The 22173-nt window shown below is 37.6% G+C and overlaps 3 protein-coding genes and 1 long non-coding RNA gene across 11 annotated transcripts; 2 read left to right on the top strand and 2 right to left on the bottom strand.

The window, feature by feature from the left end:
* Positions 1-2: 2 nt before the first annotated feature.
* On the bottom strand, positions 3-4212 carry LOC114557683 (uncharacterized). 5 transcript variants are annotated; one of them, XM_028581300.1, is made up of 12 exons: positions 4084-4149; positions 2403-2493; positions 2200-2252; positions 2018-2050; positions 1842-1889; positions 1503-1550; positions 1249-1317; positions 1128-1166; positions 597-1022; positions 458-496; positions 280-351; positions 3-96 (listed from the first exon to the last, which is right to left on the bottom strand). In XM_028581300.1, the coding sequence occupies exons 2-11, from the start codon at positions 2408-2410 to the stop codon at positions 293-295; spliced, it is 822 nt and encodes a 273-aa protein (XP_028437101.1). In that variant the 5' UTR covers positions 2411-2493; positions 4084-4149; the 3' UTR covers positions 3-96; positions 280-292. The 5 variants fall into 5 exon arrangements, with proteins under 5 accessions (XP_028437101.1, XP_028437100.1, XP_028437098.1 ...); XM_028581299.1 differs by lacking the exon at positions 4084-4149 and adding an exon at positions 3190-3526; XM_028581297.1 differs by lacking the exon at positions 2403-2493 and having other exon boundaries at positions 4084-4212.
* Positions 3243-9380, top strand: LOC114557682 (casein kinase II subunit alpha). Of its 3 annotated transcripts, none has more exons than XM_028581294.1 (15): positions 3243-3386; positions 4104-4198; positions 4501-4577; positions 4748-4876; positions 4987-5098; positions 5225-5326; positions 5442-5492; positions 5595-5654; positions 5815-5898; positions 6011-6121; positions 6271-6372; positions 7198-7298; positions 7411-7559; positions 7721-7810; positions 8521-9380. In XM_028581294.1, exons 4-15 carry the CDS (start codon positions 4776-4778, stop codon positions 8634-8636), a joined length of 1179 nt encoding a protein of 392 aa, XP_028437095.1. In that variant the 5' UTR covers positions 3243-3386; positions 4104-4198; positions 4501-4577; positions 4748-4775; the 3' UTR covers positions 8637-9380. The 3 variants fall into 3 exon arrangements, with proteins under 3 accessions (XP_028437095.1, XP_028437096.1, XP_028437097.1); XM_028581295.1 differs by having other exon boundaries at positions 3372-3448; XM_028581296.1 differs by lacking the exon at positions 3243-3386 and adding an exon at positions 3461-3513.
* Positions 9381-10239: 859 nt separating this feature from the next.
* Positions 10240-15645, top strand: LOC114556724 (serum paraoxonase/arylesterase 2). Its single transcript, XM_028579758.1, has 9 exons — positions 10240-10409; positions 10538-10608; positions 10706-10761; positions 11538-11700; positions 13083-13209; positions 13398-13601; positions 13686-13767; positions 14727-14855; positions 15008-15645. The coding sequence occupies exons 1-9, from the start codon at positions 10333-10335 to the stop codon at positions 15167-15169; spliced, it is 1071 nt and encodes a 356-aa protein (XP_028435559.1). The 5' UTR covers positions 10240-10332; the 3' UTR covers positions 15170-15645.
* Positions 15646-20026: 4381 nt separating this feature from the next.
* On the bottom strand, positions 20027-22165 carry LOC114556726 (uncharacterized). Of its 2 annotated transcripts, none has more exons than XR_003692741.1 (5): positions 21798-22165; positions 21267-21712; positions 20963-21085; positions 20596-20800; positions 20027-20484 (listed from the first exon to the last, which is right to left on the bottom strand). It is a non-coding gene; the product is annotated as an uncharacterized LOC114556726 (long non-coding RNA). The 2 variants fall into 2 exon arrangements; XR_003692740.1 differs by having other exon boundaries at positions 20963-21124; positions 21798-22164.
* Positions 22166-22173: the final 8 nt, after the last annotated feature.

Below are 22173 nucleotides of genomic sequence, written 5' to 3'. Positions count from 1 at the left end.
AAGTCCCAGAAGAAACTGTATTTGGAAGCAGCCAGAGCTGCCTCCTATGACTCAACAGATGGCGGCCCCTGACTCATTATGAGGAAGAAATAGAATCTGGAAAAAGAGAATTGCTATTCAACATTAATTTCATATAACAAAGCAAGGAAACTGCTTCTTATAATTAGACAAGTATGAAATGTTATTAATTTAAATGTGCATTATATGGTGCCATTGTTTTCTAAGTCAGACTGGATGGATAGAAAACATTTGCCTGAATTAAATGCATTGAAAACACACCTTTGTATGATAATCAGGAGGCTTGACTCTTTGCTGGAACAGAGAAGCTACTGGGCATGTGCTCTGGAGGTGCTAAAACATATATGAAAAAGACAGATCTTTCAGGAAAGCAATCACTGTATGCATCATTTATCAAACATTGCTGTTATTACTAGTGGGAAAAAACAACTTTTTATACCTTTTGGATACATTTCAGAGCTGAGAAATTCTCTGGTTTCTGTAGGAATATTAAAACCAATTGTTCATCCTCTGAATGTTCATTGCATTATTCTAGGAAAAAAATGCAATTTGTTTAAATTTAGAGAATCTAGTCCTACCATCATAGTCTGCATCTCCTCTGTTGCCCACTGGAGCAGGTCTGCCAATGTTGTCCTCCAAACTATCTGGATCCAGCAATTCTCTGCTTCTGACAGGGACCAGCATACCATTTAACTCATGAACTCGTCCTGGTGCTGCCTTTCTTTGGAGACTGCTAGTCACTCGGTCTCGACTCAAACTGATAACTTGTTTTCCTGACAAATTTTCAATCTTCTGAGCATCCACCGTCACTCCTTCCTCACTGTTAAGATCAGTCCGCTCTCTGCTTGCTTGGTGTGCTCCGTGTGGCCCACCGTGCTCCCTGCTCCCCTGGTCCTGAACCAGCCTGCTGCTCATATCCATCAGCCTCATTTTGGTTTTCCTCCTTAATGGTGCCTTATCTTTCTCCACAACTTTAGGAATTACGATCTCATCACTGTCAAGGCCTTTGAATACATTTGGGAAGAGTAAAAGTTACAACATCTGCAACAATATGTCGTTTGCACTGTTACAGACATTGGGATGTTAGTTTTAACTTGAATTTAAGGTACCTCTGCTTTCACCTCCATTTTTATCAGATACTCCAGGTCCTGAAATATTAAGAAATATTGTTTAGTTCATATGAAATTAAATATGTTCTCTACATTTGTATGGGAAATAAAGCCCACATACCTGTAAATCTATTAGTGTCAAAACTCTCGGTAGATTTTGCCTCTGACATATCTGTGAATGAGTTTGATGCTATATAAAATGAAAAGTTGATAGGCACAATAAATTGACAGCTGTTTTGTATTTTGATGTGAGGTATGTGTAACACCAAATCAAAAGACAATTTAGAAATCAAAATTATGTTTCAGTTATTAATAAATACAGTGTAATCCACTACTACTTGTTTCTTTCAACAGGAGAAAAACCACAAAATGTACCTTCAGAATATTGCTCTTTCACAGGTTTACTTGGAGGGTTTCGATATGCTGCGGATGTGAGAAAATATATGATAATAAACATGGTGGTGGTTTTATATGGTAATGATCAGATAATGTCAAAGGTCCTTGCTACAGTACACCCTGAAGATATAGCTAAAAGATAAAGCAACACAAATGTCTCTGTTCTGTTTTTGTCTCTTTTGTGACCTGGTCTTTGAAGCTCACATTTATGTTCTTGGGGAACAAAAAGTACTTTGAGGATCTGGTGAGATTAGACCTTTGTGTTTATAAACTGAATCTTTCTTAATGTACATGAAAATTACATTTTGAATCACAGACCTGTTGTATTTTCAGGTATGGTCTTTTCAGTAGTTGTGTCAAGTGCATCTATAACAAGAATAATGAACAAGTTATGCAATAGAAGTACACAGTAGTGGTTTAAACAGTTATTCATGTCATTTCAAAAAAGCATGGGACTATTTTGCATGGAAGAAAACATATAATAATAATCTCACCATTTAGGAAGCTTAACACATTTTCTCTTCGTGCTAGAAAAGAAAGAAAGAAAAAACACAAAACAAAAGGTGTTATCCCTTGTCCTATTAAATCCTGAGTACTAAATCTTAAACGTACATTACAAAAGTTGAGTAAGCTCAAAATGACGTTTGATTTCTTTTCTCTCTTCCGGTTGGTTTACCTCTGATTGGGGCAGTTACCACCATAGTTGCAAACAGAAAAAGACACTTGAAGCTGGAACAAATACAAATGAATTCAAGGTTAACATGCATGTTTATATAAAACGTTATGGTATTGTATTGTATTATTGTTAATGAAATATATTTCAATGACAGATGTTTTTAAAAAGACAAATATCTTTTAGACAAAATATACAAAACCCACAGCTTCATTGTTGACTTTGGTCCTCAGCTGTCCACTGTTTGTCAGCAAGAGTGCTGTTTTATGTACTGCTGCTTTCTCCTGAATCTTTCACCTTTAATAGGTTCACCCTGGTTAATTATAGATTCTGACAACGTGTATCAGATTGAGTAGTCAAAGACTATTTCTGTGTGTTTAACAGTGCATGACTTGCACGCAGAGGAGCAGCAATTACGCTATAGATTGAGTTGACAAGAGTCTGTTTATTATATCAATTCAAGATGGAAACAAATGTTCTCAACATTCAAACTCACAAAGAGGATTTGTCTTTCTGTCTTAATTACAGGTGGTTGGTTACTTCGGGAAAATGCCCCTGGCTTTTTTATGACTGTGGTAACTAACCTTTTAAATTATGCCACAAAACATGTATTGTTTTGTGTCACTATCTCAGCATTGTCCTTTTACCCAGTGAGCCCTATATTTTGCCTAAACAAAGACCTTTCTAAAACAGGCCCTACACTGAGTGAGCATTGTAGTCTATAGAAATGTCACTTGGTAGAAATATCCTGAAATGGAGAGCACACAATATACAGTAATCAGGTGACAAAAAGCACAAAACTATGTGTGGGCATGCTGTACTCCAACTAGATATACAAATGTGAATTATGTATTGTATGTCTACTGAATCATATAGCTTATGTCCTCAACTATCTTAACTACCAGGACCTTTGGTGGTTAAACGTGCATGTTGCTTGTGGAAATTATTGTGCGTTTGTTGTTATACAAATAAAATTAACTGACAAAACATTACCGTTGTGACTGAAAGATACAGACACATTGCGATGCAGATAAAAGTTTCTGCCTCTATCAGACCTGTTGGTGGAAGAGGGAGCTACAATCTCCCCCATGAAAAAGAAAAAAAGGACAGCGCCCTCTGCAGGAGAGGCTGTTCGCACTAAGCTCTTGATACTAAGCATCGCCATATTGACGTCCCAACAACGCTGAGAGGTAATCGTGTTATTTAACCACAAATCGTCGTAGGCTCGGAACTGCTGTTGAGTGTTTTATATGTGAGGAAAAGCTGCGAACAAGTAACACAACCGTGGTGCCTTTCTACTGCTCGATCACAGTGTTTGTAGGATGTTTTTTCAAGGCGTTGTCACTCAGTTGCCTCGCCAGCCAGCAGGCTATTCACTCCCCTAGCCTGCTAGCTTAGCACTTTCCAGCTTTCGAAAATATATTTTTCGAAGCTTGTTCGTTAGCTCTAAGTTAATAATAACCACTATAATAATTAATTGACTGTTTTGACGCCGGGTGTTCATTCGTTTTCGTTACATTCCCATAATGTGACCGAGAGCTAGTTGTGACTTTCCAACCGGCTTTTCCTCTGCTGTTGACGAGCTAATGCTAACTAGCCAGCTGCCCGATTTGCCTGATAGCTAGCTAGCTGTTAGCACCACTGCACTTGTGCAGGCCTTGGGCCACAGAGGGTTTGTGCGCACAGTCACCTTTTCATTAAAGTAGTTAGCGGGCAAACTGGCTATAACTGAACGAGTGTCTTGTACCAGGGAGACCATTTGTCGATTGGATGCATTTCATAAAACCATTTGAATGTAGCCTTACTAGCTGTATTGGCTGGCATACATTAGCTCACATAGTTTGTCCGTGTTTGCTTAATTGACAGCATTGATTTTAATCAACCTACTTTCTGCCTTTTTTCAACAGGAGGAGATACTGCCTTGGTGTAGCCCCCAGTGATGACTGTATTGAGCCCTGTACCTCCTGATTAGACTGGTTGGATGCCCCCATTTAACATTCAGGTCTCTACATTTCACACGCCACCATATTTAGACACTTAATTTAGTTTGAGTTGATTTTTTTCGTGCGTGATATTTAAATAAAATATGTTGTTTTTTTAAGTTACTAATTTTGCTGCCTTCCGCATTAAACATCTGCAGTTTCATTTGAAACAATATCCTGTAAAACTGGGGAAACATTTTCAAGTTCAAATATCTTTTTAGCTTTGATGAGCATTTATCGGTTCTACATAGGTGTTAAACTAATATGAATGGTTTTACTGTAGTTGGCTAACTATCTGTTTTACATCTGTATGCCCATGTAGCTTTCTTATTATAAAGGCATCTCAACTGCTCTTGTTTGAATTCATCTAACGCCATCATCCTGGAGGGAACCTCCCAGGTATTTTTCCCTTTTATAATTAGATTAGACTTTTATCACCTATTTGAGTGATGTATGATGTCCTGGAGTGCTAACCATTGTACACAAATGCTTTTAAATGGACATTTGGTTTCTTTTTTCCATGTAATGTCATTATTGGTAACACATTTTTTTAAATATTTTTGTTTTAGGAGATTTAGAGAAGACCCTGTGTAGAATATGTCTGGACCTGTCCCAAGCCGCTCTCGAGTTTACCCTGATGTAAACACACAGAGACCTCGGGAATATTGGGACTACGAGTCCCATGTTGTTGAATGGGGGTAAGGCAAAAGGGAATTGTTGGCGCTTTAGTTGTATTTTTTATTTTTTTTTGCTTTGTTGGGTAAGCAATCTCAACATTGTTCACCATAGCTTTTTGTTTTGTTTTTAGGAACCAAGACGACTATCAGCTAGTCAGAAAACTAGGGAGAGGCAAATATAGTGAAGTGTTTGAAGCCATAAACATCACAAACAATGAAAAAGTGGTCGTCAAAATACTGAAGGTATGGAAATAATCAATTTGTTATCCTGACAATTTATGTTGTTTTGCAAATGTTTTTCAGTAAATCATTCATAATATTTTGTCCACCTCAGTGGAGATTTTTTATGAATTGTATCATTGTTCACAGCCGGTCAAGAAAAAGAAAATCAAGAGAGAAATAAAGATCCTGGAGAATCTGAGGGGTGGCCCAAATATCATCTCACTGTTAGATATCGTCAAGGATCCTGTGGTAATTTTGTTCTCCTTTTTTGCACTGTATCAGTTTTGAACTTTCATATGTACAAGGTTTCATGCATAAACACATTTTATGAAAACAAAATGAAAAATTATCTTTTTCCTTTCAGTCCCGAACCCCTGCTCTGGTCTTTGAACATGTGAACAACACAGATTTCAAGGTAAAAAAACAACCTGCGTTTTGTTGACTTGTAATTTAAGAATATGCTAATACGAATATTTTTCTTTCTCCAAATGGCTCATACATTTATATTCTTTTACAGCAATTGTATCAAACCCTATCTGACTTTGACATACGGTTCTACATGTACGAAATCTTAAAGGTAAGAAACGGCTTTTGGTACGCTCAATTTGTTACACTATTTTATGGTCTGCAGTGGTTGTTAAACATATATTTGCCAGAAACCTTATATCAAACTCTGCATCAGTTTAACATTCAGTGGATACTCTTACATATATATTTTTTTTCTTTTTACCTATTAGGCTCTGGACTACTGCCACAGTATGGGGATTATGCACAGAGATGTCAAGCCACACAATGTAATGATTGATCATGAACACAGAAAGGTATTGTCTCACATGCTGACCATTTTCTTCATTTCTTGTTTTCCCTGCTGTGACTCGAGCTAATCCCATTTTTTGGTAAACATTCCACTTAATTATTATTTTTAACTTCCAGCTCCGCCTAATTGATTGGGGTTTGGCAGAATTCTACCACCCTAACCAGGAATACAACGTGAGAGTGGCATCCAGGTACTTCAAAGGACCTGAACTGCTGGTAGACTACCAGGTGAGCCTCCTATACTCTTCTACGTGTCTAGTCATGCCGGTTTTACACAAGTTGGAAGAAATGGTATTAAAGAAGAGCGAATTGTTTTGTTTTTTGAATACATCCATGGAGCCAGTTCAAGCCTTTTCACCTCTCTATATTATTTGTAGATGTATGACTACAGCTTGGACATGTGGAGTTTGGGTTGCATGCTCGCCAGCATGATCTTCAGAAAGGAGCCTTTCTTTCACGGTCATGACAACTATGATCAGGTATGTAGAATCAGTTCTTTTTAGTGTAGTCTTTTGTGTATGTGGTCACAAACATGTGGCTTTAAGAGAACAGTGCCTGGGGCACAAACATTGCATACGTAGTATTGTCAGTTTTACACAGTCACATCCACATACTTCTTACACCTGACGTAGGCCACATAGCAGCTCTGCACTGGGCTGTTATGTCTTTCTCAAAGGTATGTCAGCAGTTACTGAACGAGGGTAGACATTTATTATCAAGTTTTTGGGAGTTCTGTGCACTGAATGTAAAACAAAAGGGTTAAAAGACAAATGTAGGACTTCACCAGTGGACACAGGTCATAACACATTTTACTACCATGGATGGGGTTGTTTGTGTTGTTTGCTTTCCCTATGTGACACTGCAGTTGAAATGGTGCTTCAGTTCTATTTGTACACAATAGAAAATGTTGATTTAATATTATATAAGATTTAATATTTTTCAAGTAATCATCTTTTACAACTTCCACACTGTGCATAGATATTGAACTGTAATTATTTCTCTAGTAATCAGACAAACGTGTATACATTTTAAAAATGAATATTACACTGGAAGTTAGGTTTGATAATAATAGAAAATCTTCTCACACTGTCAATTTAACCAGATGTTTATTTCTGTATCAATACTCTCCCATAATTACCTCTTTATTGACATAATGTATACACGCCATACCAACCCACTACCTTATTGACTCAAACACTATAAACTGCCATGGAATCCATGCCCCTCAGTACCTTTTCATTTGATTAAACAAATATCTAAGCGTATTCTTTTAATTGTTGAATTACACTTCTTCTGACTTGCAGCTTGTGCGAATTGCAAAAGTACTCGGCACCGAGGACCTGTACGACTACATTGACAAGTACAACATTGAATTGGATCCACGGTTCAACGACATTCTCGGAAGGTAAAACATTGTAGCCATTTGACCGTGGCAATGTATTATTAAATATTTCTACTAAGATTTCAACTAGTGAATACTTCACATTAACACTCAACCCCTGGTTTGTTCTGTATAGACACTCCCGCAAAAGGTGGGAGAGGTTTGTGCACAGCGAGAACCAGCACCTGGTCAGCACAGAGGCTCTGGACTTCCTGGACAAACTGCTGCGCTATGACCATCAAGCCCGCCTCACGGCCAGAGAGGCCATGGATCACCCCTACTTCTGTAAGTTTGCCTCTCACCATTTTCATATTACTCTGTCTGCATCTCTTACTTATTGCTTGAGTAAATTGCCTCACATTTGAGTACACTTATGTGAAGTGGCTTGATTGTGTCAACACATGTTTTTTGATTTATGAGGGGCTCAAATTCACTTTTGTTCCCAGATCCCATCGTTAAAGATCAGGGAAGAGGGGCGACTCCGGGAGGGATGGCTGCCAGCTCCACACCAGTCAGCTCCTCAAGTATGATGGCCGGTAAGTAATCCTGCTCAGAATGACACGTTCCTCTCTAGGGCTGGGTACCAAACTGAATACTTTTTAGGCACCGACCGAGTTGTCGAGTATCGAAAAATGTCTCATCATTCAATACCTAAGGAGTAAATCTCATCAGTGTCGGTGAGCCAATAACCATGCAGCTTGCTTCTACCAAGATCTAATAATGGTGGTGATTGGCTGTCTTAACATTACACATTGCAGAGACACGTAGGAAAAACTCTACGTTACACACAGAGTTGGGGCTCACGTAGCATGAGCTGAAAAATAAATACAAAGATTTGTGCTGTAATGTTGTAATTTATTTTTATTTTATAAAATTGGTATCGGGAGGGGGGGGGGAAATATCGTTTAGGAACCGGTTTCGAAGTCACGATATTGGTATTGCTACCAGTATTGAGAATCTTTGACCGATACCCAGCCCTATTCCTCTCATAATCTGACTTTTTATTAAAGTTATATCTCGTATACGCAAGTAAAGTAAGATATTGAAAGGCTGCATAAATAATTGATAATCAGACTATTTTGCTTCAAATTAGAAATACTTTGTAGATTGTAAGAAAAGTTCTATACCAGTCTGACTTTTTTGAAATTTGAGTTTGCATTGACTGCAAAGTTATATCTCTAGTTTGAGATTGTGATTTAAATATGACACATTGCCAAATGATTAAAGAGCCCCCTGTCTCTCTTAGGCATCACCTCAATGTCCTCCTCACAGCCACTGGCTAACATTGCTGGATCACCTGTCATCTCTGCTCCCAACACCCTGGCCACACAAGTCCCTGCAGCCACTGGGGCTCAACCCTGAAGCCACTTCCTCACCCGTGTTTATGTGTGCTCATGGCCATGTCCTGCCTAGCTCTCACTGCGGCCCAGGGCCATGGCTCCCCTTTTTATGTTGAAAATAACAAGGAAGAAGATTTAAATTGCTTTTCACATTCAGTTATATTTTGACACCTGGACTTGACAGAAATGTATTGTTGCACCTGTCAGGATTATTAGAATTAATTTGGCTGTGTTATTTGACAATGCCATTGTCTAGAAACTTCTAATAAGATGTAGACCTGAAGAGAATGGATAATAAAATTTATTTTGTATGTTCCAAATATACAGTCTTGCTTGAAACTGTTTGATGGGGATCCTGCTGTATTACACTGTGAACCTTTACAAGACTTCACAAAACAGAGTCAGGAATCTGGTGTGCCCCACCTAACAGTGCTCGCTGGTTGCACACAATGTAATGTGCAGGAGTTGTTTTGAAGTTGTTAGATGCTATAATTCTTTAATTGGACTTTTGTAGATATTCTACAGTTACTGTCAGGTTGCATGCACCCAATGCTGAGTATCACAGGGTCAATAGTTTGCCAATTTTATCTTACTTTCACTTCTATATGTGTATGTATGTGTTCATGTTTGTTTTTTATGAAGTCTCTTACACTTGATTTTGATTACATAGACAATTTTGTAACTTTTTGTTTTATGTTGGGAGGAGTCATCACCTACAAAAACAACTTCAAAAATAAACAATTTAAACAGGGCTTTGCAGGCACTACATGTTATTGAGTGTACTGTCTGTTGGACTGGTTGCATTGAGTGCATTAATGAATCAAAAGCAGATGACAGCATAGTGAGTGTATCCCACAAGTCGAGTTCCCTTTGATTTAGAATTAAATTTGGCACCAAATGATTTAATGTGTGATCAAAACGAAGTGGATTCCCCAGCTTCTTGCCCTTTCTTCATACATCAACATTGGAACAAAGTGAGTGCAATGTATTTATCCTTAATCATTTTCTACATAGTTTTTTTTTTTTAATTCTTTTGAAGTATGGAGGCATCACATCTGTTGGTGTTCACATTGCTAGAAAGTTTAAAAAGAATAAAAGGTCTAATGTCATTTATGGTACAACTCTGTTGTAGTCCATTTACATTCACAGCATCCGATAGACATTCAAGTCATTCAAAAGAACAATACTGCTTCCATCACACAATGACTGCACCTGTACTGAACACAGCATATAAAAACTGATCCAACAGCTTAAGACATACTATTAAGAGCACTATTTAATTGAAACTGTAGCATTAAACTGTTTTCAGATGCAATTTGGATAAGGACTAGTGGCTCAAACGATTCGGAATAATGCTGCATTCAGGTACTTTCCATATGTTGGAAATCGGAAATAAAAAACTGGGTTTTGGTGGGATTCTTTTTTTCACATCATACAAATGTCCTGTATTTTATCTTGTGAATCAGGATGTGGATAATGCAAGATGCCATTGTGAGTAATTGGAGTATTCGTATATACACCAAATACAAGATAACAACGTTAATCCGTAACAAAAGAATACACGTTTGTTCACATGCTAGCAACAAAAATAAACAGATTTGTTCACATATTTCCGATAGTCATGAAGGCAGCATTAGTTGCGCCTGCTGTGACACGCCTCGGCTGAAGTAGTCTGGCATTAAAAGCAGTTTGTAAAACTGATCCGTCGTGATTCTAAAATGGGAAAGGTAGTCTTCATCTCGCTTGTAATAGCTGCCTTATCGGCGTTGCTCGGAGAGAGGATTGTCAACTTCAGGTAAAATAAAAAGCAACTCCGTTAATGTCGAAACGAGGAATATGTTCCGCCTGTTTCAGAGTTTTTCTTTAGGACAACAAAGTTTTATTCTGGCCAACTGACCTAACGTAACTTTGAAAACATTGCAGGAAAACGACCCTCGCGTCTAGGGAGCTGGTGCAGAATCACCTCCCCAACTGTGTTGTGCTCAAAAATCTGGGTAAGTAACTCCAGGAGAAAAGGAGAAAATGTAGCAACAAATTGAGAGGAACATTAAGCGAACGTTAAAATTAACTGTGCAACTGTCGTCCTTTCAGATTATGGCTCAGAGGATATAACGATCCTTGGAAACGGGCTTGCCTTTATCAGCACTGTAAGTATTTGAGTTGTAGAGCAGCCAAATGTACGCCTTGATTGCAAACAGCAGTGCAACTCAATAAAGTGAGCTTTTTTGCTTATCTTATCATCACGGCCTGACTCTTTCAAATGTCAGTCAGGGCCGTTAACTTGTGTATTTAAAAAACATTTATTTTATTATTGATCAGGGCTGCAACCAACGATTATTTTCATTATCGATTAATCTGCTGTTTATTTTTTTTTATTTTTTATAAATCGTCTATAAAATGTCAGAAAATTATTAAAAATGTCCCTGTAAGTTAATTTGTTGTCTTACCAACAGTCCAAAACCCAAACCTATTTAATTCACAGTGAAATTAAACCGAGCAAAACAGGAATTCTTAATGTTTGAGTCAATTTTGGCATAGGCCTATAGTGTTTGAAAATGACTTGTCAATCAGTAAAATGGTGGCCGATTCTTTTTCTTCCAAAAATTGATTAATCGACTAATCGTTGCAGCTATTATGGATATACTTGGCCTCAAATTGATGTTTGTTTAATCCCTCCAATGATCTCTGATGATTAAAAAATCCTTCCTGAAAACCGCATGAACTTCCCATAAAGACCAATTGGTTTATCTGCTTTTCTCTTGAAGTGTACTTGGCTGGCATTTCTTAAACTGCAGAAAAAGGTGTTATGCCACTAAATCTGACCTAAGGCTTGTTCTTTAAATTACAACCCACTCTGCAATGTTCTATATGTTCTGCATAATTAAGTTTATTTTATTTTTTTAATTTTTAATTTTATTTCAAGGGTTTGAAGTATCCTGGAATGCCATCCTCAGATGTGCCAGGCAAGATCTTCTCTCTTGATATGAAAGATCATCGGATGAAACCAGTGGAGATGCGCATGCCAAGAAACTTTGATCTGGAGTCATTCAACCCTCATGGCATCAGTGTATTCACCGATCTAAGAGGTATACAAGCACTTATCACATTTGTGTGGTTACACACACACACACACACACGTCTCTACAAGATAGCACCTTAAAGGAACACGCCGACTTATTGGGACATTAGCTTATTCACCGTATCCCCCAGAGTTAGATAAGTCCATACATACCCTTCTCATCTCCGTGCATGTTGTAACTCTGTCTGACGCACCCACCGCTAGCCTAGCTTAGCACTGATCCTGGAGGTAACCGGCTCCATCTAGCCTCCTGCTCCCAATAAGTGACAAAATAATGCCAACATTTTCCTATTTACATGTTGTGATTTGTATAGTCACAGCGTGTACAAATAAATCAGGTCACATGAGACACAGCCATCTTCTAACCGTATACATACTGGGAACTATATTCTCAGAAGGAAGCACTGCTACTTGGGAGTGATTAAATCAACACCTGAAAAGCACCGTTGTTACTCTCTGCTCCTCACCACGGCACTTCTCAGGTGCTGCGATCAAATCAATCTGCCCAAGTAGCTGTAGCTTCACCTTCCGAGTTCCCAGTTTGTATACGGTTCTATCAAAGCTGTGAATCGGAGCAATGAAACATTCTTTTTGGATTAATGTCCAGCGGTTATGTTCTAAAGCACAAACAAATACACACACACACACACACACACACACACACACACACACACACACACACACACACACACACACACACACACACACACACACACATACACACTGCGGGAAGGTGCCGCATTGTCAGATTATGAGTGAATGCAGAGCTTCATCCTGTCTGTTTCTGTGTGTCTGTCTCAGTTAGACTTGTCGGTATGAAAGGCTAGGGGAAAAGCGTCGGTGTGAAATGAGAACGCTATTACTGTCTGGGGGTTACACACCCAAGTCGGCCCAATGAGTCTTTGTTGACACCCCAAAACGTCCCGACTTAATAAAAAAAAAAAAAAAAAAAGAAGAGAAAAAACCGGCAGAGGGCAGGGTCTCTAGAGATACAGACACCCCCACACACTTCTAGTGGGTCAGAAGTGATGATTGAGAGGGATTACTTTTTTTATTGGTATACATTTTTTTTTTTTTTTTTAAGTTATTGCATATTATACTTTAAATATGTCAATGCTAAAAAACACGTAATTAGTGACCATTTGTATGACAATGCATGGGATTCTTTTTGAGGGAAAAGTAGTTTCTTACAACTGCAAAATGGAGTTTAGACCTCCAACATGTATTGAGCTCATCTGTCTCATTTTAGTGTCTGTACCTATTGAAGCTTCGATAATTCCATTTTCTGTTTTTTTTTAAATTTGAAGTTATACAGGTCCCTCTTATGTGTACACACACAAAGTTTCAGCCAGTATTTTTATTTACAGTGCTTTCCTTGCTCCTCATCAGATGACGCAATATACCTGTTTGTCGTCAGTCATCCTCAACACAAAAGCCAAGTAGAGCTGTTCCAATATGTTGAGGACGACCACTCACTGCTGCATCTGAAAACCATAAAACATGACCTTCTCCACAGGTACAGTAACTGCACTTGAGATTTACTGACTACAATAGGGTGATTTAGTGAGTGTGCAACAATATTTGTAAAACTATCCCATCTTATCATAAAAGTTACGCAAAAAACATATGCATATTGTGTTTAATAATATAATTATTGTTGAAAATAAAAGTCCTTTTTCAATTCAGATTTATCTTTCCATGCAGTGTAAACGATATTGTTGCAGTGGGAGTGGATAGCTTCTATGCAACCAATGATCACTACTTTACCCATGAACTCCTTAAAGGTTTGGTGGAGCCTTTTCTGTCTCAGCCTTGGACTAATGTTGTGTACTACAGTCCTAAGGAAGTAAAAGTGGTCTCTGACGGATATTACCTTGCAAACGGAATTAATATATCACCAGACAAAAGGTAAGAATAAAAAATGCAGATTAATGGTTATTTATCATTGAAATGTCTGAATTTCTTCATTTTAATATTCTTTTTAATTTACAGACATATATATGTGGTAGATTTATTTGGCCACAATGTGCATGTGCTGGAGCGGAAAGAAGACAATGGGTTGGTCACTGTGAAGGTAAATAATTCCAAATGTCAGCGATATGAAAGTGCACTGATTTCTTACGGCACATTTCAATAATCCATTTTAAGACTGATGAACGAATATGCTTCATCAGCTTTAATAATTTTTTTTAATTGAATTTTGCGTTAGTTAATTTTTTATTATTATACAAATATTACACTATATAGTATTTGTGTCAAGTCTAATAATTATTTCTACATTTCTTAATCTGATGACTTTTAGGGCTAGAAAGTATGGATGAAATGGATATCATGATATAAATCATTAGGATGTTAGTAATTTTCTAATATTGTACAGTAGTCGTTATTTATGTCTTAGTTTTAATTAAAGAAATTAGGGGAATAATCTATTTAGATGTCAGAACTTTGTGAAACAAACACAATATGATTATATCCGCTAAAAATCAACAAATTTATACATGGGGACGCCATCTTGGGACCTCATCTCATGACCAGTCGACCGACGAACGCCGTGCAACCAGTAACAAGTAACATAGCTCAAGCACGGCATTCGTTGTTCGAATGGTTATGACTGCTTTCCCACGATGGCGCCTGAATGTACAGTATACATGAACGGTACAGTCTTTATAATCTATCTTTTTAATAAACTGTCTGTACACTTACAAAGTTGTTAATGCTTCGGTTTACATGTAGGGACCCTCATTATGCTACCGTGGAAGTGTGGTGCTATTTTGAGCCTTGTTAGCAGTATAGAAATGGCGATATCTTTTTACTTAACCAGTGCCCCAACGACTAGCGTTATAAGCTAATTAGCGGTTTGAGATAAAACTGGTCACATTCGATTAGAATGAAAACGTAATCAAAAAAATGAAAACGTATCCCAGAGAACGTTGGACTCGGTACAAATATTTTATTAACCCCTAGGTTCATTTTGCGCAGTCAAGATACCAAGATGCATGTATAATCATAACCTTGTCTGTGACACATCACCAGTCTGTGGCTGTGGGTTCACTCTGTGACAATGTGGAAGTGGAACCTGAAACTGGTGACCTGTGGTTAGGCTGTCACCCCAATGCATGGAAACTTTTTATGTTTGATGCCGAGGACCCGCCTGGATCAGAGGTTTGTCCGTTCACTTGTGAGAGGCCTGACAACATAACAATATAACGTTTATTTTGCTTTTATCTACCATATTCTGCTTACCTAAACAGAAGATCTGTCTATTTATCCATATTCATGTAGCTATCCTCCTTTCTCATGATTGTCTTCTTAAGGTCATCCAAATCCAGAACATTCATTCTGATCAGCCAGTGGTGACTCAGGTGTACGCTGACGATGGCCACGTGCTCCATGGCTCCTCTGTAGCAGCTACCTATGGGGGAAAGTTGCTCATTGGCACTGTGTTCCATAAAGCCCTGTGCTGTGATTTGAAGTAGGCAAATATTCTTAAACATATGATGTAGTGATAATTTGAATGATGATATATATATACATGGATATTACAGCACATGGAAAAAGCTTTACCCTGTTGTACTAGACAGGATCTGATAATAAACCCAGAAAAGAGTATCTGAAGATCCACTAGGAGGAGCTGGAGGAAGGTAAATGCGTGATCTTGATTCTACAGTATAGCAATACGCCCTGGTTACAACTGCATATTTGAAAGTGCTTTCAGACGCAGAAGTTACTGAACTGCCTGGATACTTGAACCACTCTGCAATAAGTAGCCTACTAAAACAATATATTCAATGAAACATTTGCTTTGCTGTGTATCATGAAAATAATATGCTCACTGGTCACCTGAACATTTGAAATCTGTACAGATGCATCGTTTGTAACTGAATGTTTTAATTGCTATTGTCACATTTGTTTCATTTATTTGAATGAGAGTAAAACAAGAGTCATGCTGCAACTGTTTGTCTATTGGTTCAATAAATGTCAACAGATGACTGCACACAAAATGACTATATTAATCTGGCAGGTTTGAAGGATTCTTGATAAATAGCATTTTAATATTCGTCAATGGACATTTTTTGTGTAACTCAAATGCTCTTTAATCCGTGTATCATTCGTTCTTTTCATATTCAATTGAGATTCCAAAATCGGAAAATGGAAAAAATGGTTCGTTATTCGTTTACGAATCTGATACCAAAAAACGAATAACGGGTCATTTTTCATACTGTCGATTTAATGCTCAGATCAAAAATACGAAATGAAATAATGGGCCACACACCGATTTTGATTTTGATATTTAATTTGTCCGATTTGTGTGAACCGGAAGTTATTGTCTCGTTAGCTTGATTGATTTCTTCAGTTTAGAGTTTAACCAAACGTTAGCCTTCAAAACCATCATGGAGAGTTTCATCTTGTTCAGACGAAGTAAACGGGTGACTGTCAAGGAAAACAACATGACTAGAGAAAGAATCGCCAGGATCTTCCAGGTAACTTATTGTAGTTTCATCTAATAAGTCTTATTTATTCTGTAAAATTCCACTGACGTAACGTTAACTGTTAGCTAACGTTACTTTATTTTATAACTAACGCTACTAACGTTGTACTGAACCCCTTCCTTCACTGTTTACATTTGCAAAGGTACATGGCCCCAGTCTCTACATTACTGATGACAGTAATGTAGCACTATTTCCTCGGCCTGATGGCCATTTTAGCACTTTAGACCTCACAATAAGGGGGCATTACGAGGTGCACGGCGGGAGCAGCGTGGAGGACTCCTCTACCGGTGTCGGCAGTGTGCCAGTAACACACAACCCTACCCGCTTTTCTTTCCACCGCCCACCCAGCGCTGCTGCAGGTTCTGCTGCAGGTTTTGCTGCAAGGGCTTCATAAAATCCAAGAGCTACCCTGACAAAAACATTCCAAAGGTGACCAAATAAAACTTTCACCATCACACCAATGTTAAGAGTATGTTATACGATTACAGTTGTGTCCAAGGCTCTTTCTCTCTCTGCTTGTTATGCTAGCCATAACTACATACAGACTTACATAAGACTTATAACATTTATTCACAAGTGGGACTTTAGCATATTTGACACTGATAATATATCTGCAGAAGAATGAGCTTTCAATGAAATGGCTACATTATGTTATCAAGTCACTATATTAGCATGCATTTGATAGGCTGTATTATGAATATGTCTGTATTATACAAATAAGGCCTAAACAATGAGTAAAATAAATGTGTTCTATTATCAATATACAGGAACATCTTCATCGCTGAACTTGTGGATGGCAAGTTGGAGACTAGCACAACACTGACTGTGCGTTTCTCGGAATTTGAGGCTTCTGTTATGAGCATCCAAAACAAAGTCAATGATGCCCTTGAACAAGAGGATTCACGCATCCTCACTGACAGCCAGGGAAACAAAATCTTGGACTTGGAAGGAACCAGAGGTATAGCTGAACACTTTGTATTGTTTAAATTAAAGAAATATGAAATGGTACATATGAATCCAGCATACTTTTTATGTACAGTAGAGGTCAAAAGTTTGGACACACCTTCTTGTTCAATGTGTTTCTTTATTTTCATGACTATTTACTAGAGATGTTCCGATACCGATACCAGTATCGGTATCGGGAAGTACTGGAGTTTATGCTCCGATACCACGTAATAAAGCCCTAAAGAAAATCTACGTTAAAGTAGATTATTTATGTTCTTTTTCCGTTATAACTGACTGTCAAACTGGACAATAAAAGAAAGTACTGTGGCGTTCATCGCTTGTGTTTGTTCATGTTTCACAAAGATAGAAATAATATCACATCCATACAGGGATAGTAGTATACAGCTGTTAAAACATAATAAAATATATGACACACTGGTATCGGATCGGTACTCTGTATCGGGCGATACACAAGTTCAGGTATCGGAATCGGTATCAGGAAGCAAAAAATGGTATCGGGCCATCTCTACTATTTACATTGTAGATTCTCACTGAAGGCATCAAAACTATGAATGAACACATATGGAATTATGTACTTAACAAAAAAGTGTGAAATAACTGAAAACATGTCACACATTTTAGATTCCTCAAAGTAGCCACCCTTTGCTTTTTTTGATAACTCTGCAAACCCTTGGTGTTCTCTCAATGAGCTTCATGAGGTAGTCACCTGAAATGGTTTTACCTTCACAGGTGTGCTTTGTCAGGGTTAATTAGTGGAATTATTTACCTTATTAATTAAAAAACAAAGGGTGGCTACTTTAAAGAATCTAAAATATAAGACATGTTTTCAGTTATTTCACACTTTTTTGTTAAGTACATAATTCCATATGTGTTCATTCATAGTTTTGATGCCTTCAGTGAGAATCTACAATGTAAATAGTCATGAAAATAAAAAGGAAACGCATTGAATGAGAAAGTGTGTCCAAACTTTTGGCCTGTACTGTATGCTTCAAATTAACTTATTTCTAGTAGGAGTTATTGCCCATCTCCTGAGACATGTCATGCCATTTGCACAATTAATGGACTATTTTCTATACAGGATCAGCATTTCGGAAGCAAAATGCAAGGAAAGTATTTGCTGTGCAGGAAGAACACTTCTTGCAGTTACAAGATACTAAAAAGAGGAGACTGAGGTACTTAATTTGGAAAATGCACATTATTATGGTCGCATATTTGTATGTTCTCGTAAATTCATAGGTGAGGAGTAACTGTAAGATGTTTTGCCATTATAGGCCCCATTACAAATAGTCACAACTTGTTCCAGGGAAAGACTTTATAGAGAATCTCATACACAACTATTTACTTTTGACTGATTTTGGTGTAGATGTTGCAATTCTTTTTCTGTCCAGTTTCTAGTACTGCATGAGATTTAGGGCTGATATTATTTATGGACTTTGACTTTAATTAATGTGTTAATCAAAAATAATTCTGAATAATGAATTAGAATCCCAGATTAATGGAAGTAACAGCAGGTAACATTGTGCATAAAACCATTTGGCTATTAAATACTAGGTCTATAATGACAATAGTAGCTATTGACAGGGTTAAAATTGTTGTATTTATCGGATATAATTTGCTTTTTGTATATTGTGCTTGTTTTTCAGCCGACGAGAAGATACAGGCCTCGATGGCGTTTTTGATAGAATTGAAGAGGTGGTCCTGGCAGCCCAGGGACTGCAAGAAGTGTCCACTACAATGAAGGAGCTGATGGAGTTTGCAAATTCCAACCGCAGAACAACACTGTCCCTGACTGAGGCCCAAGCATTAGCTGTTAGAGATGCCTTTGCCTGTATTGTCTGCAAAAGTATTTTTTGTATTTATATTGTTTTCTTTAAAAACCTGTATTACCCATAATTCAGAAGTTGTTAAAAAAACACACACTTTGCAATGTCTTATTTAGCAACGAATGACAATTGATAATTAGATAAGTAAGGAAAATCCCAGGTCAGGTGTTCCACAACCACAAATGTGGATACAGTAAATAAACAGATGATACCATAGACACATTTTAGTCTACTTAACACATATATAAGTGCAACTAATTAAGTCTTTCCATGAAGAACATAGACCTGTTCTTTGTGTTCAATTTCAATTCAGTTGAATAACATGTCAAGTCTACAGTTTAAGCAAACCCTTTTTTTGCTCATATTTGAATAATGTGAAAGCAAAGGAACAATCTCAGATTTGCACTATTTTATGTTGTATATTTTCTTAAATTGGTTGCATTTGGAAACTTTTGAAATTATTGTATAGTACATTAATTAGGCTATTCACAATAGCGTAGTTTTGTCGCTTGTGTTCTATTTCTCCTTGAATAACATGTTGAGTCTACAGTTAAAGCACTTTCATGCATGTACTTTTATAAGGTCATTTTAGTTTTCATACCCATATTTCAATGATGTGAAAGTTGCAATCTCAAATTTGCACTATTTATGTTTTATATTTTTCAGAATTTTGAAGTTATCAAAGTTTAAGCATAAAAAGTCTGCCCTTCTGGCAATACTGGTGCAATACTTTGTCATTGTATGCAAGATTTTATTTCAGCTTAAAAAGTTCAATACAACAGAGTTTAAAGCAAAGGTTTATTGTCAAATTATTCAACTGACAAGTTGTGGGTACAGTGGCGGCTACATAATATTTTTAAATAAATCTGTATGCCTAGGTCTTTTTTTTTTTTTTTTTTTTTTTTTAAAAGAGCAGTTATCCAGGGTGCTCTCATCCAACATATAGTAAAACGTGCAACAATTAAGAGGGTAACAATTAAGAGGGTATCAATTGAGGCTCTATGCAGACTGATTAGTTTGATGAAGTAAAGAACAAAGCACACTGAGACCGATCCATAGTTGATTCCAACAGTGTGGAGGCCAATTAAGATTTTATATAAAAACTATAACTGCATAAAGGGTTGACGAAATTTGAATCAGCACTGTAGCATAACACATTATGTTTTCCTAGCCACTTAACAACACCACAGCATTTCAGTTACTGTTTTCAGACATATCTTTGGGTGACATTTATGAGGTACAACAAGGCATCTTGGAAAGGTGTATAGTCATTGTTGACCACATGATTAAAAAGAAGAGAGATGTCAGGGTAGTTTTCTGCAAAGTCTTGTTCTGCATGACATCTATCCTCCTCAGATGAAAATGGGTCAGTTCCAAAAACTGAGACCCAAGTCAGCGAGGATCCAAACTCTTGCTCATACATGTTTGCCACAACAGAGGCATTGGGCAGCAGCTCTTCAGAGATTTTAGCTGGACAGCCACCTGCTGCGAGTTCATTGGGTATCCCACATCCTAAAACAAGGAAACAAATAACTAACAAAGCAATGCCATTTATGTTGTATGTGGTTGGCGTGTGAAAAAATAACTGCTTCAAAAGGGTTGTACATATTCAGTTTAGCATACCTGGGATCCTGTGTGCATTCCACGATTGCACCACTCTGCCTAGTCCAATGTGGCTAAATTGACATGTCAGGTTTGAAATGCAGAATTTAGTCATATTGTCCTCCATGTTGAGGACTTCTTGGTCCAGCAGGTGTACCAGGGCCTGTTTCAATGGGTAGTTAACATGATTGTTCACCTCGGGCCAAATCCTTTCCACTCGAAGATTCTGTTGAACACAAAACACGATTTCAGATGGAATGAAAATGTAATAGATTATAGTTTGGGAAATTAATTCCCATTTTAAATGCTTTCACTCCTTATTTGTTAGAATAAAAAAAGCATTTGATTATATTAGTTGTACGGTTAGTCCATATTACAAAAACCTCACCCTTGTTGAGGTTGTTTGAAGGTATGGTGGCCTGCTAGGGTTGTGTCTTATGTCTCTGTGTTATGTCTTGACAGCATCTTTTGCATGTACAAGCACATGTAAAACTCCCTGCCATGGTCGACCCTGAGTTGGTCCCACAAACCATGGTTAACCACTGCAGATCTGAGATAAAACAATGTGTACATGTGCAAAGGGCTGCACTGAACATAACTGATCCAATAAAATTAAATTCAATAAAAAGAGAATATACATTGCACAGAAAATATTATTACAAAAACATTGGTTCTAAATGTATTTACTGTACCTGTAAACTTCCTCATAAATCACAAGGTTGTTTTTCACTGGCATGGTGGCATTGGCAACAATTTTGCCGCTGTAGCCATCAACTGCCACGACGTGTGTCACTCCAAACATCACAAGCTTCTCGTTTGGGTCCATGTGAATTTTATGGCCCATATATTCCGCATGATACGGGATGGGATTTAGATTACGAGCACCCTGAAGACATGTTTTATATTTTGAGCCCAGAATATTCACGAACCATTTCTACATCAAAGAAATTCTTATATGCATGCAACATCATGTACTGTAGGTCTATTTCATTCTTAGCATATGACTTGCCTGACGTCGGAATTCGTGGTGTGGCTGATGAATCTCTCTGAGGATTTTCCCAACTCGACATTCTCCTGCATGCACTCCCATTGAAGACAGATATCCAGTCATGAACTTGCGGCCATAAGATGGGCCCGTCTGTTAATAAAAATACAGTTATTCGATACAACATTTGAAAGACGGGCAGGATATAAAATGTGAAAACCTAAATAAAAAAACTTACTTCATATATTGATCCAACCACAGCCCTCTCCAGTTCTGTGTCCGATACATGTCTTTTTCACTTAAGGTTGTGCTGAACACAGAATCTTCTCACACTCATTTCAGAACATCGCTGGATACCCATTTGCTGCAGCGTTGTGGAAATCTCTACATGTGTCTTGCCAGTTTCAAATAAATCTTTAATTAAATCAGCATATGGTTCCAGTGCGGCCATGGTGTCAACACGAAATTACTTAAGAAATACTGATTCAATAACTTACAATCACTGCATGATTGAGGTTTTCCAGGCTTCTTCTAACTGTTTTCCAAATTGCGGGAAACTTCCATAGACAGTATATAAAAAAAACTTGGAAACTTCCAAGTGCAACACACGAAGA

The sequence above is a fragment of the Perca flavescens genome, chromosome 6, assembly GCF_004354835.1.
Source record: "Perca flavescens isolate YP-PL-M2 chromosome 6, PFLA_1.0, whole genome shotgun sequence".
Lineage (NCBI taxonomy): Eukaryota > Metazoa > Chordata > Actinopteri > Perciformes > Percidae > Perca > Perca flavescens.
This window is presented reverse-complemented; position numbering and strand designations above follow the sequence as displayed.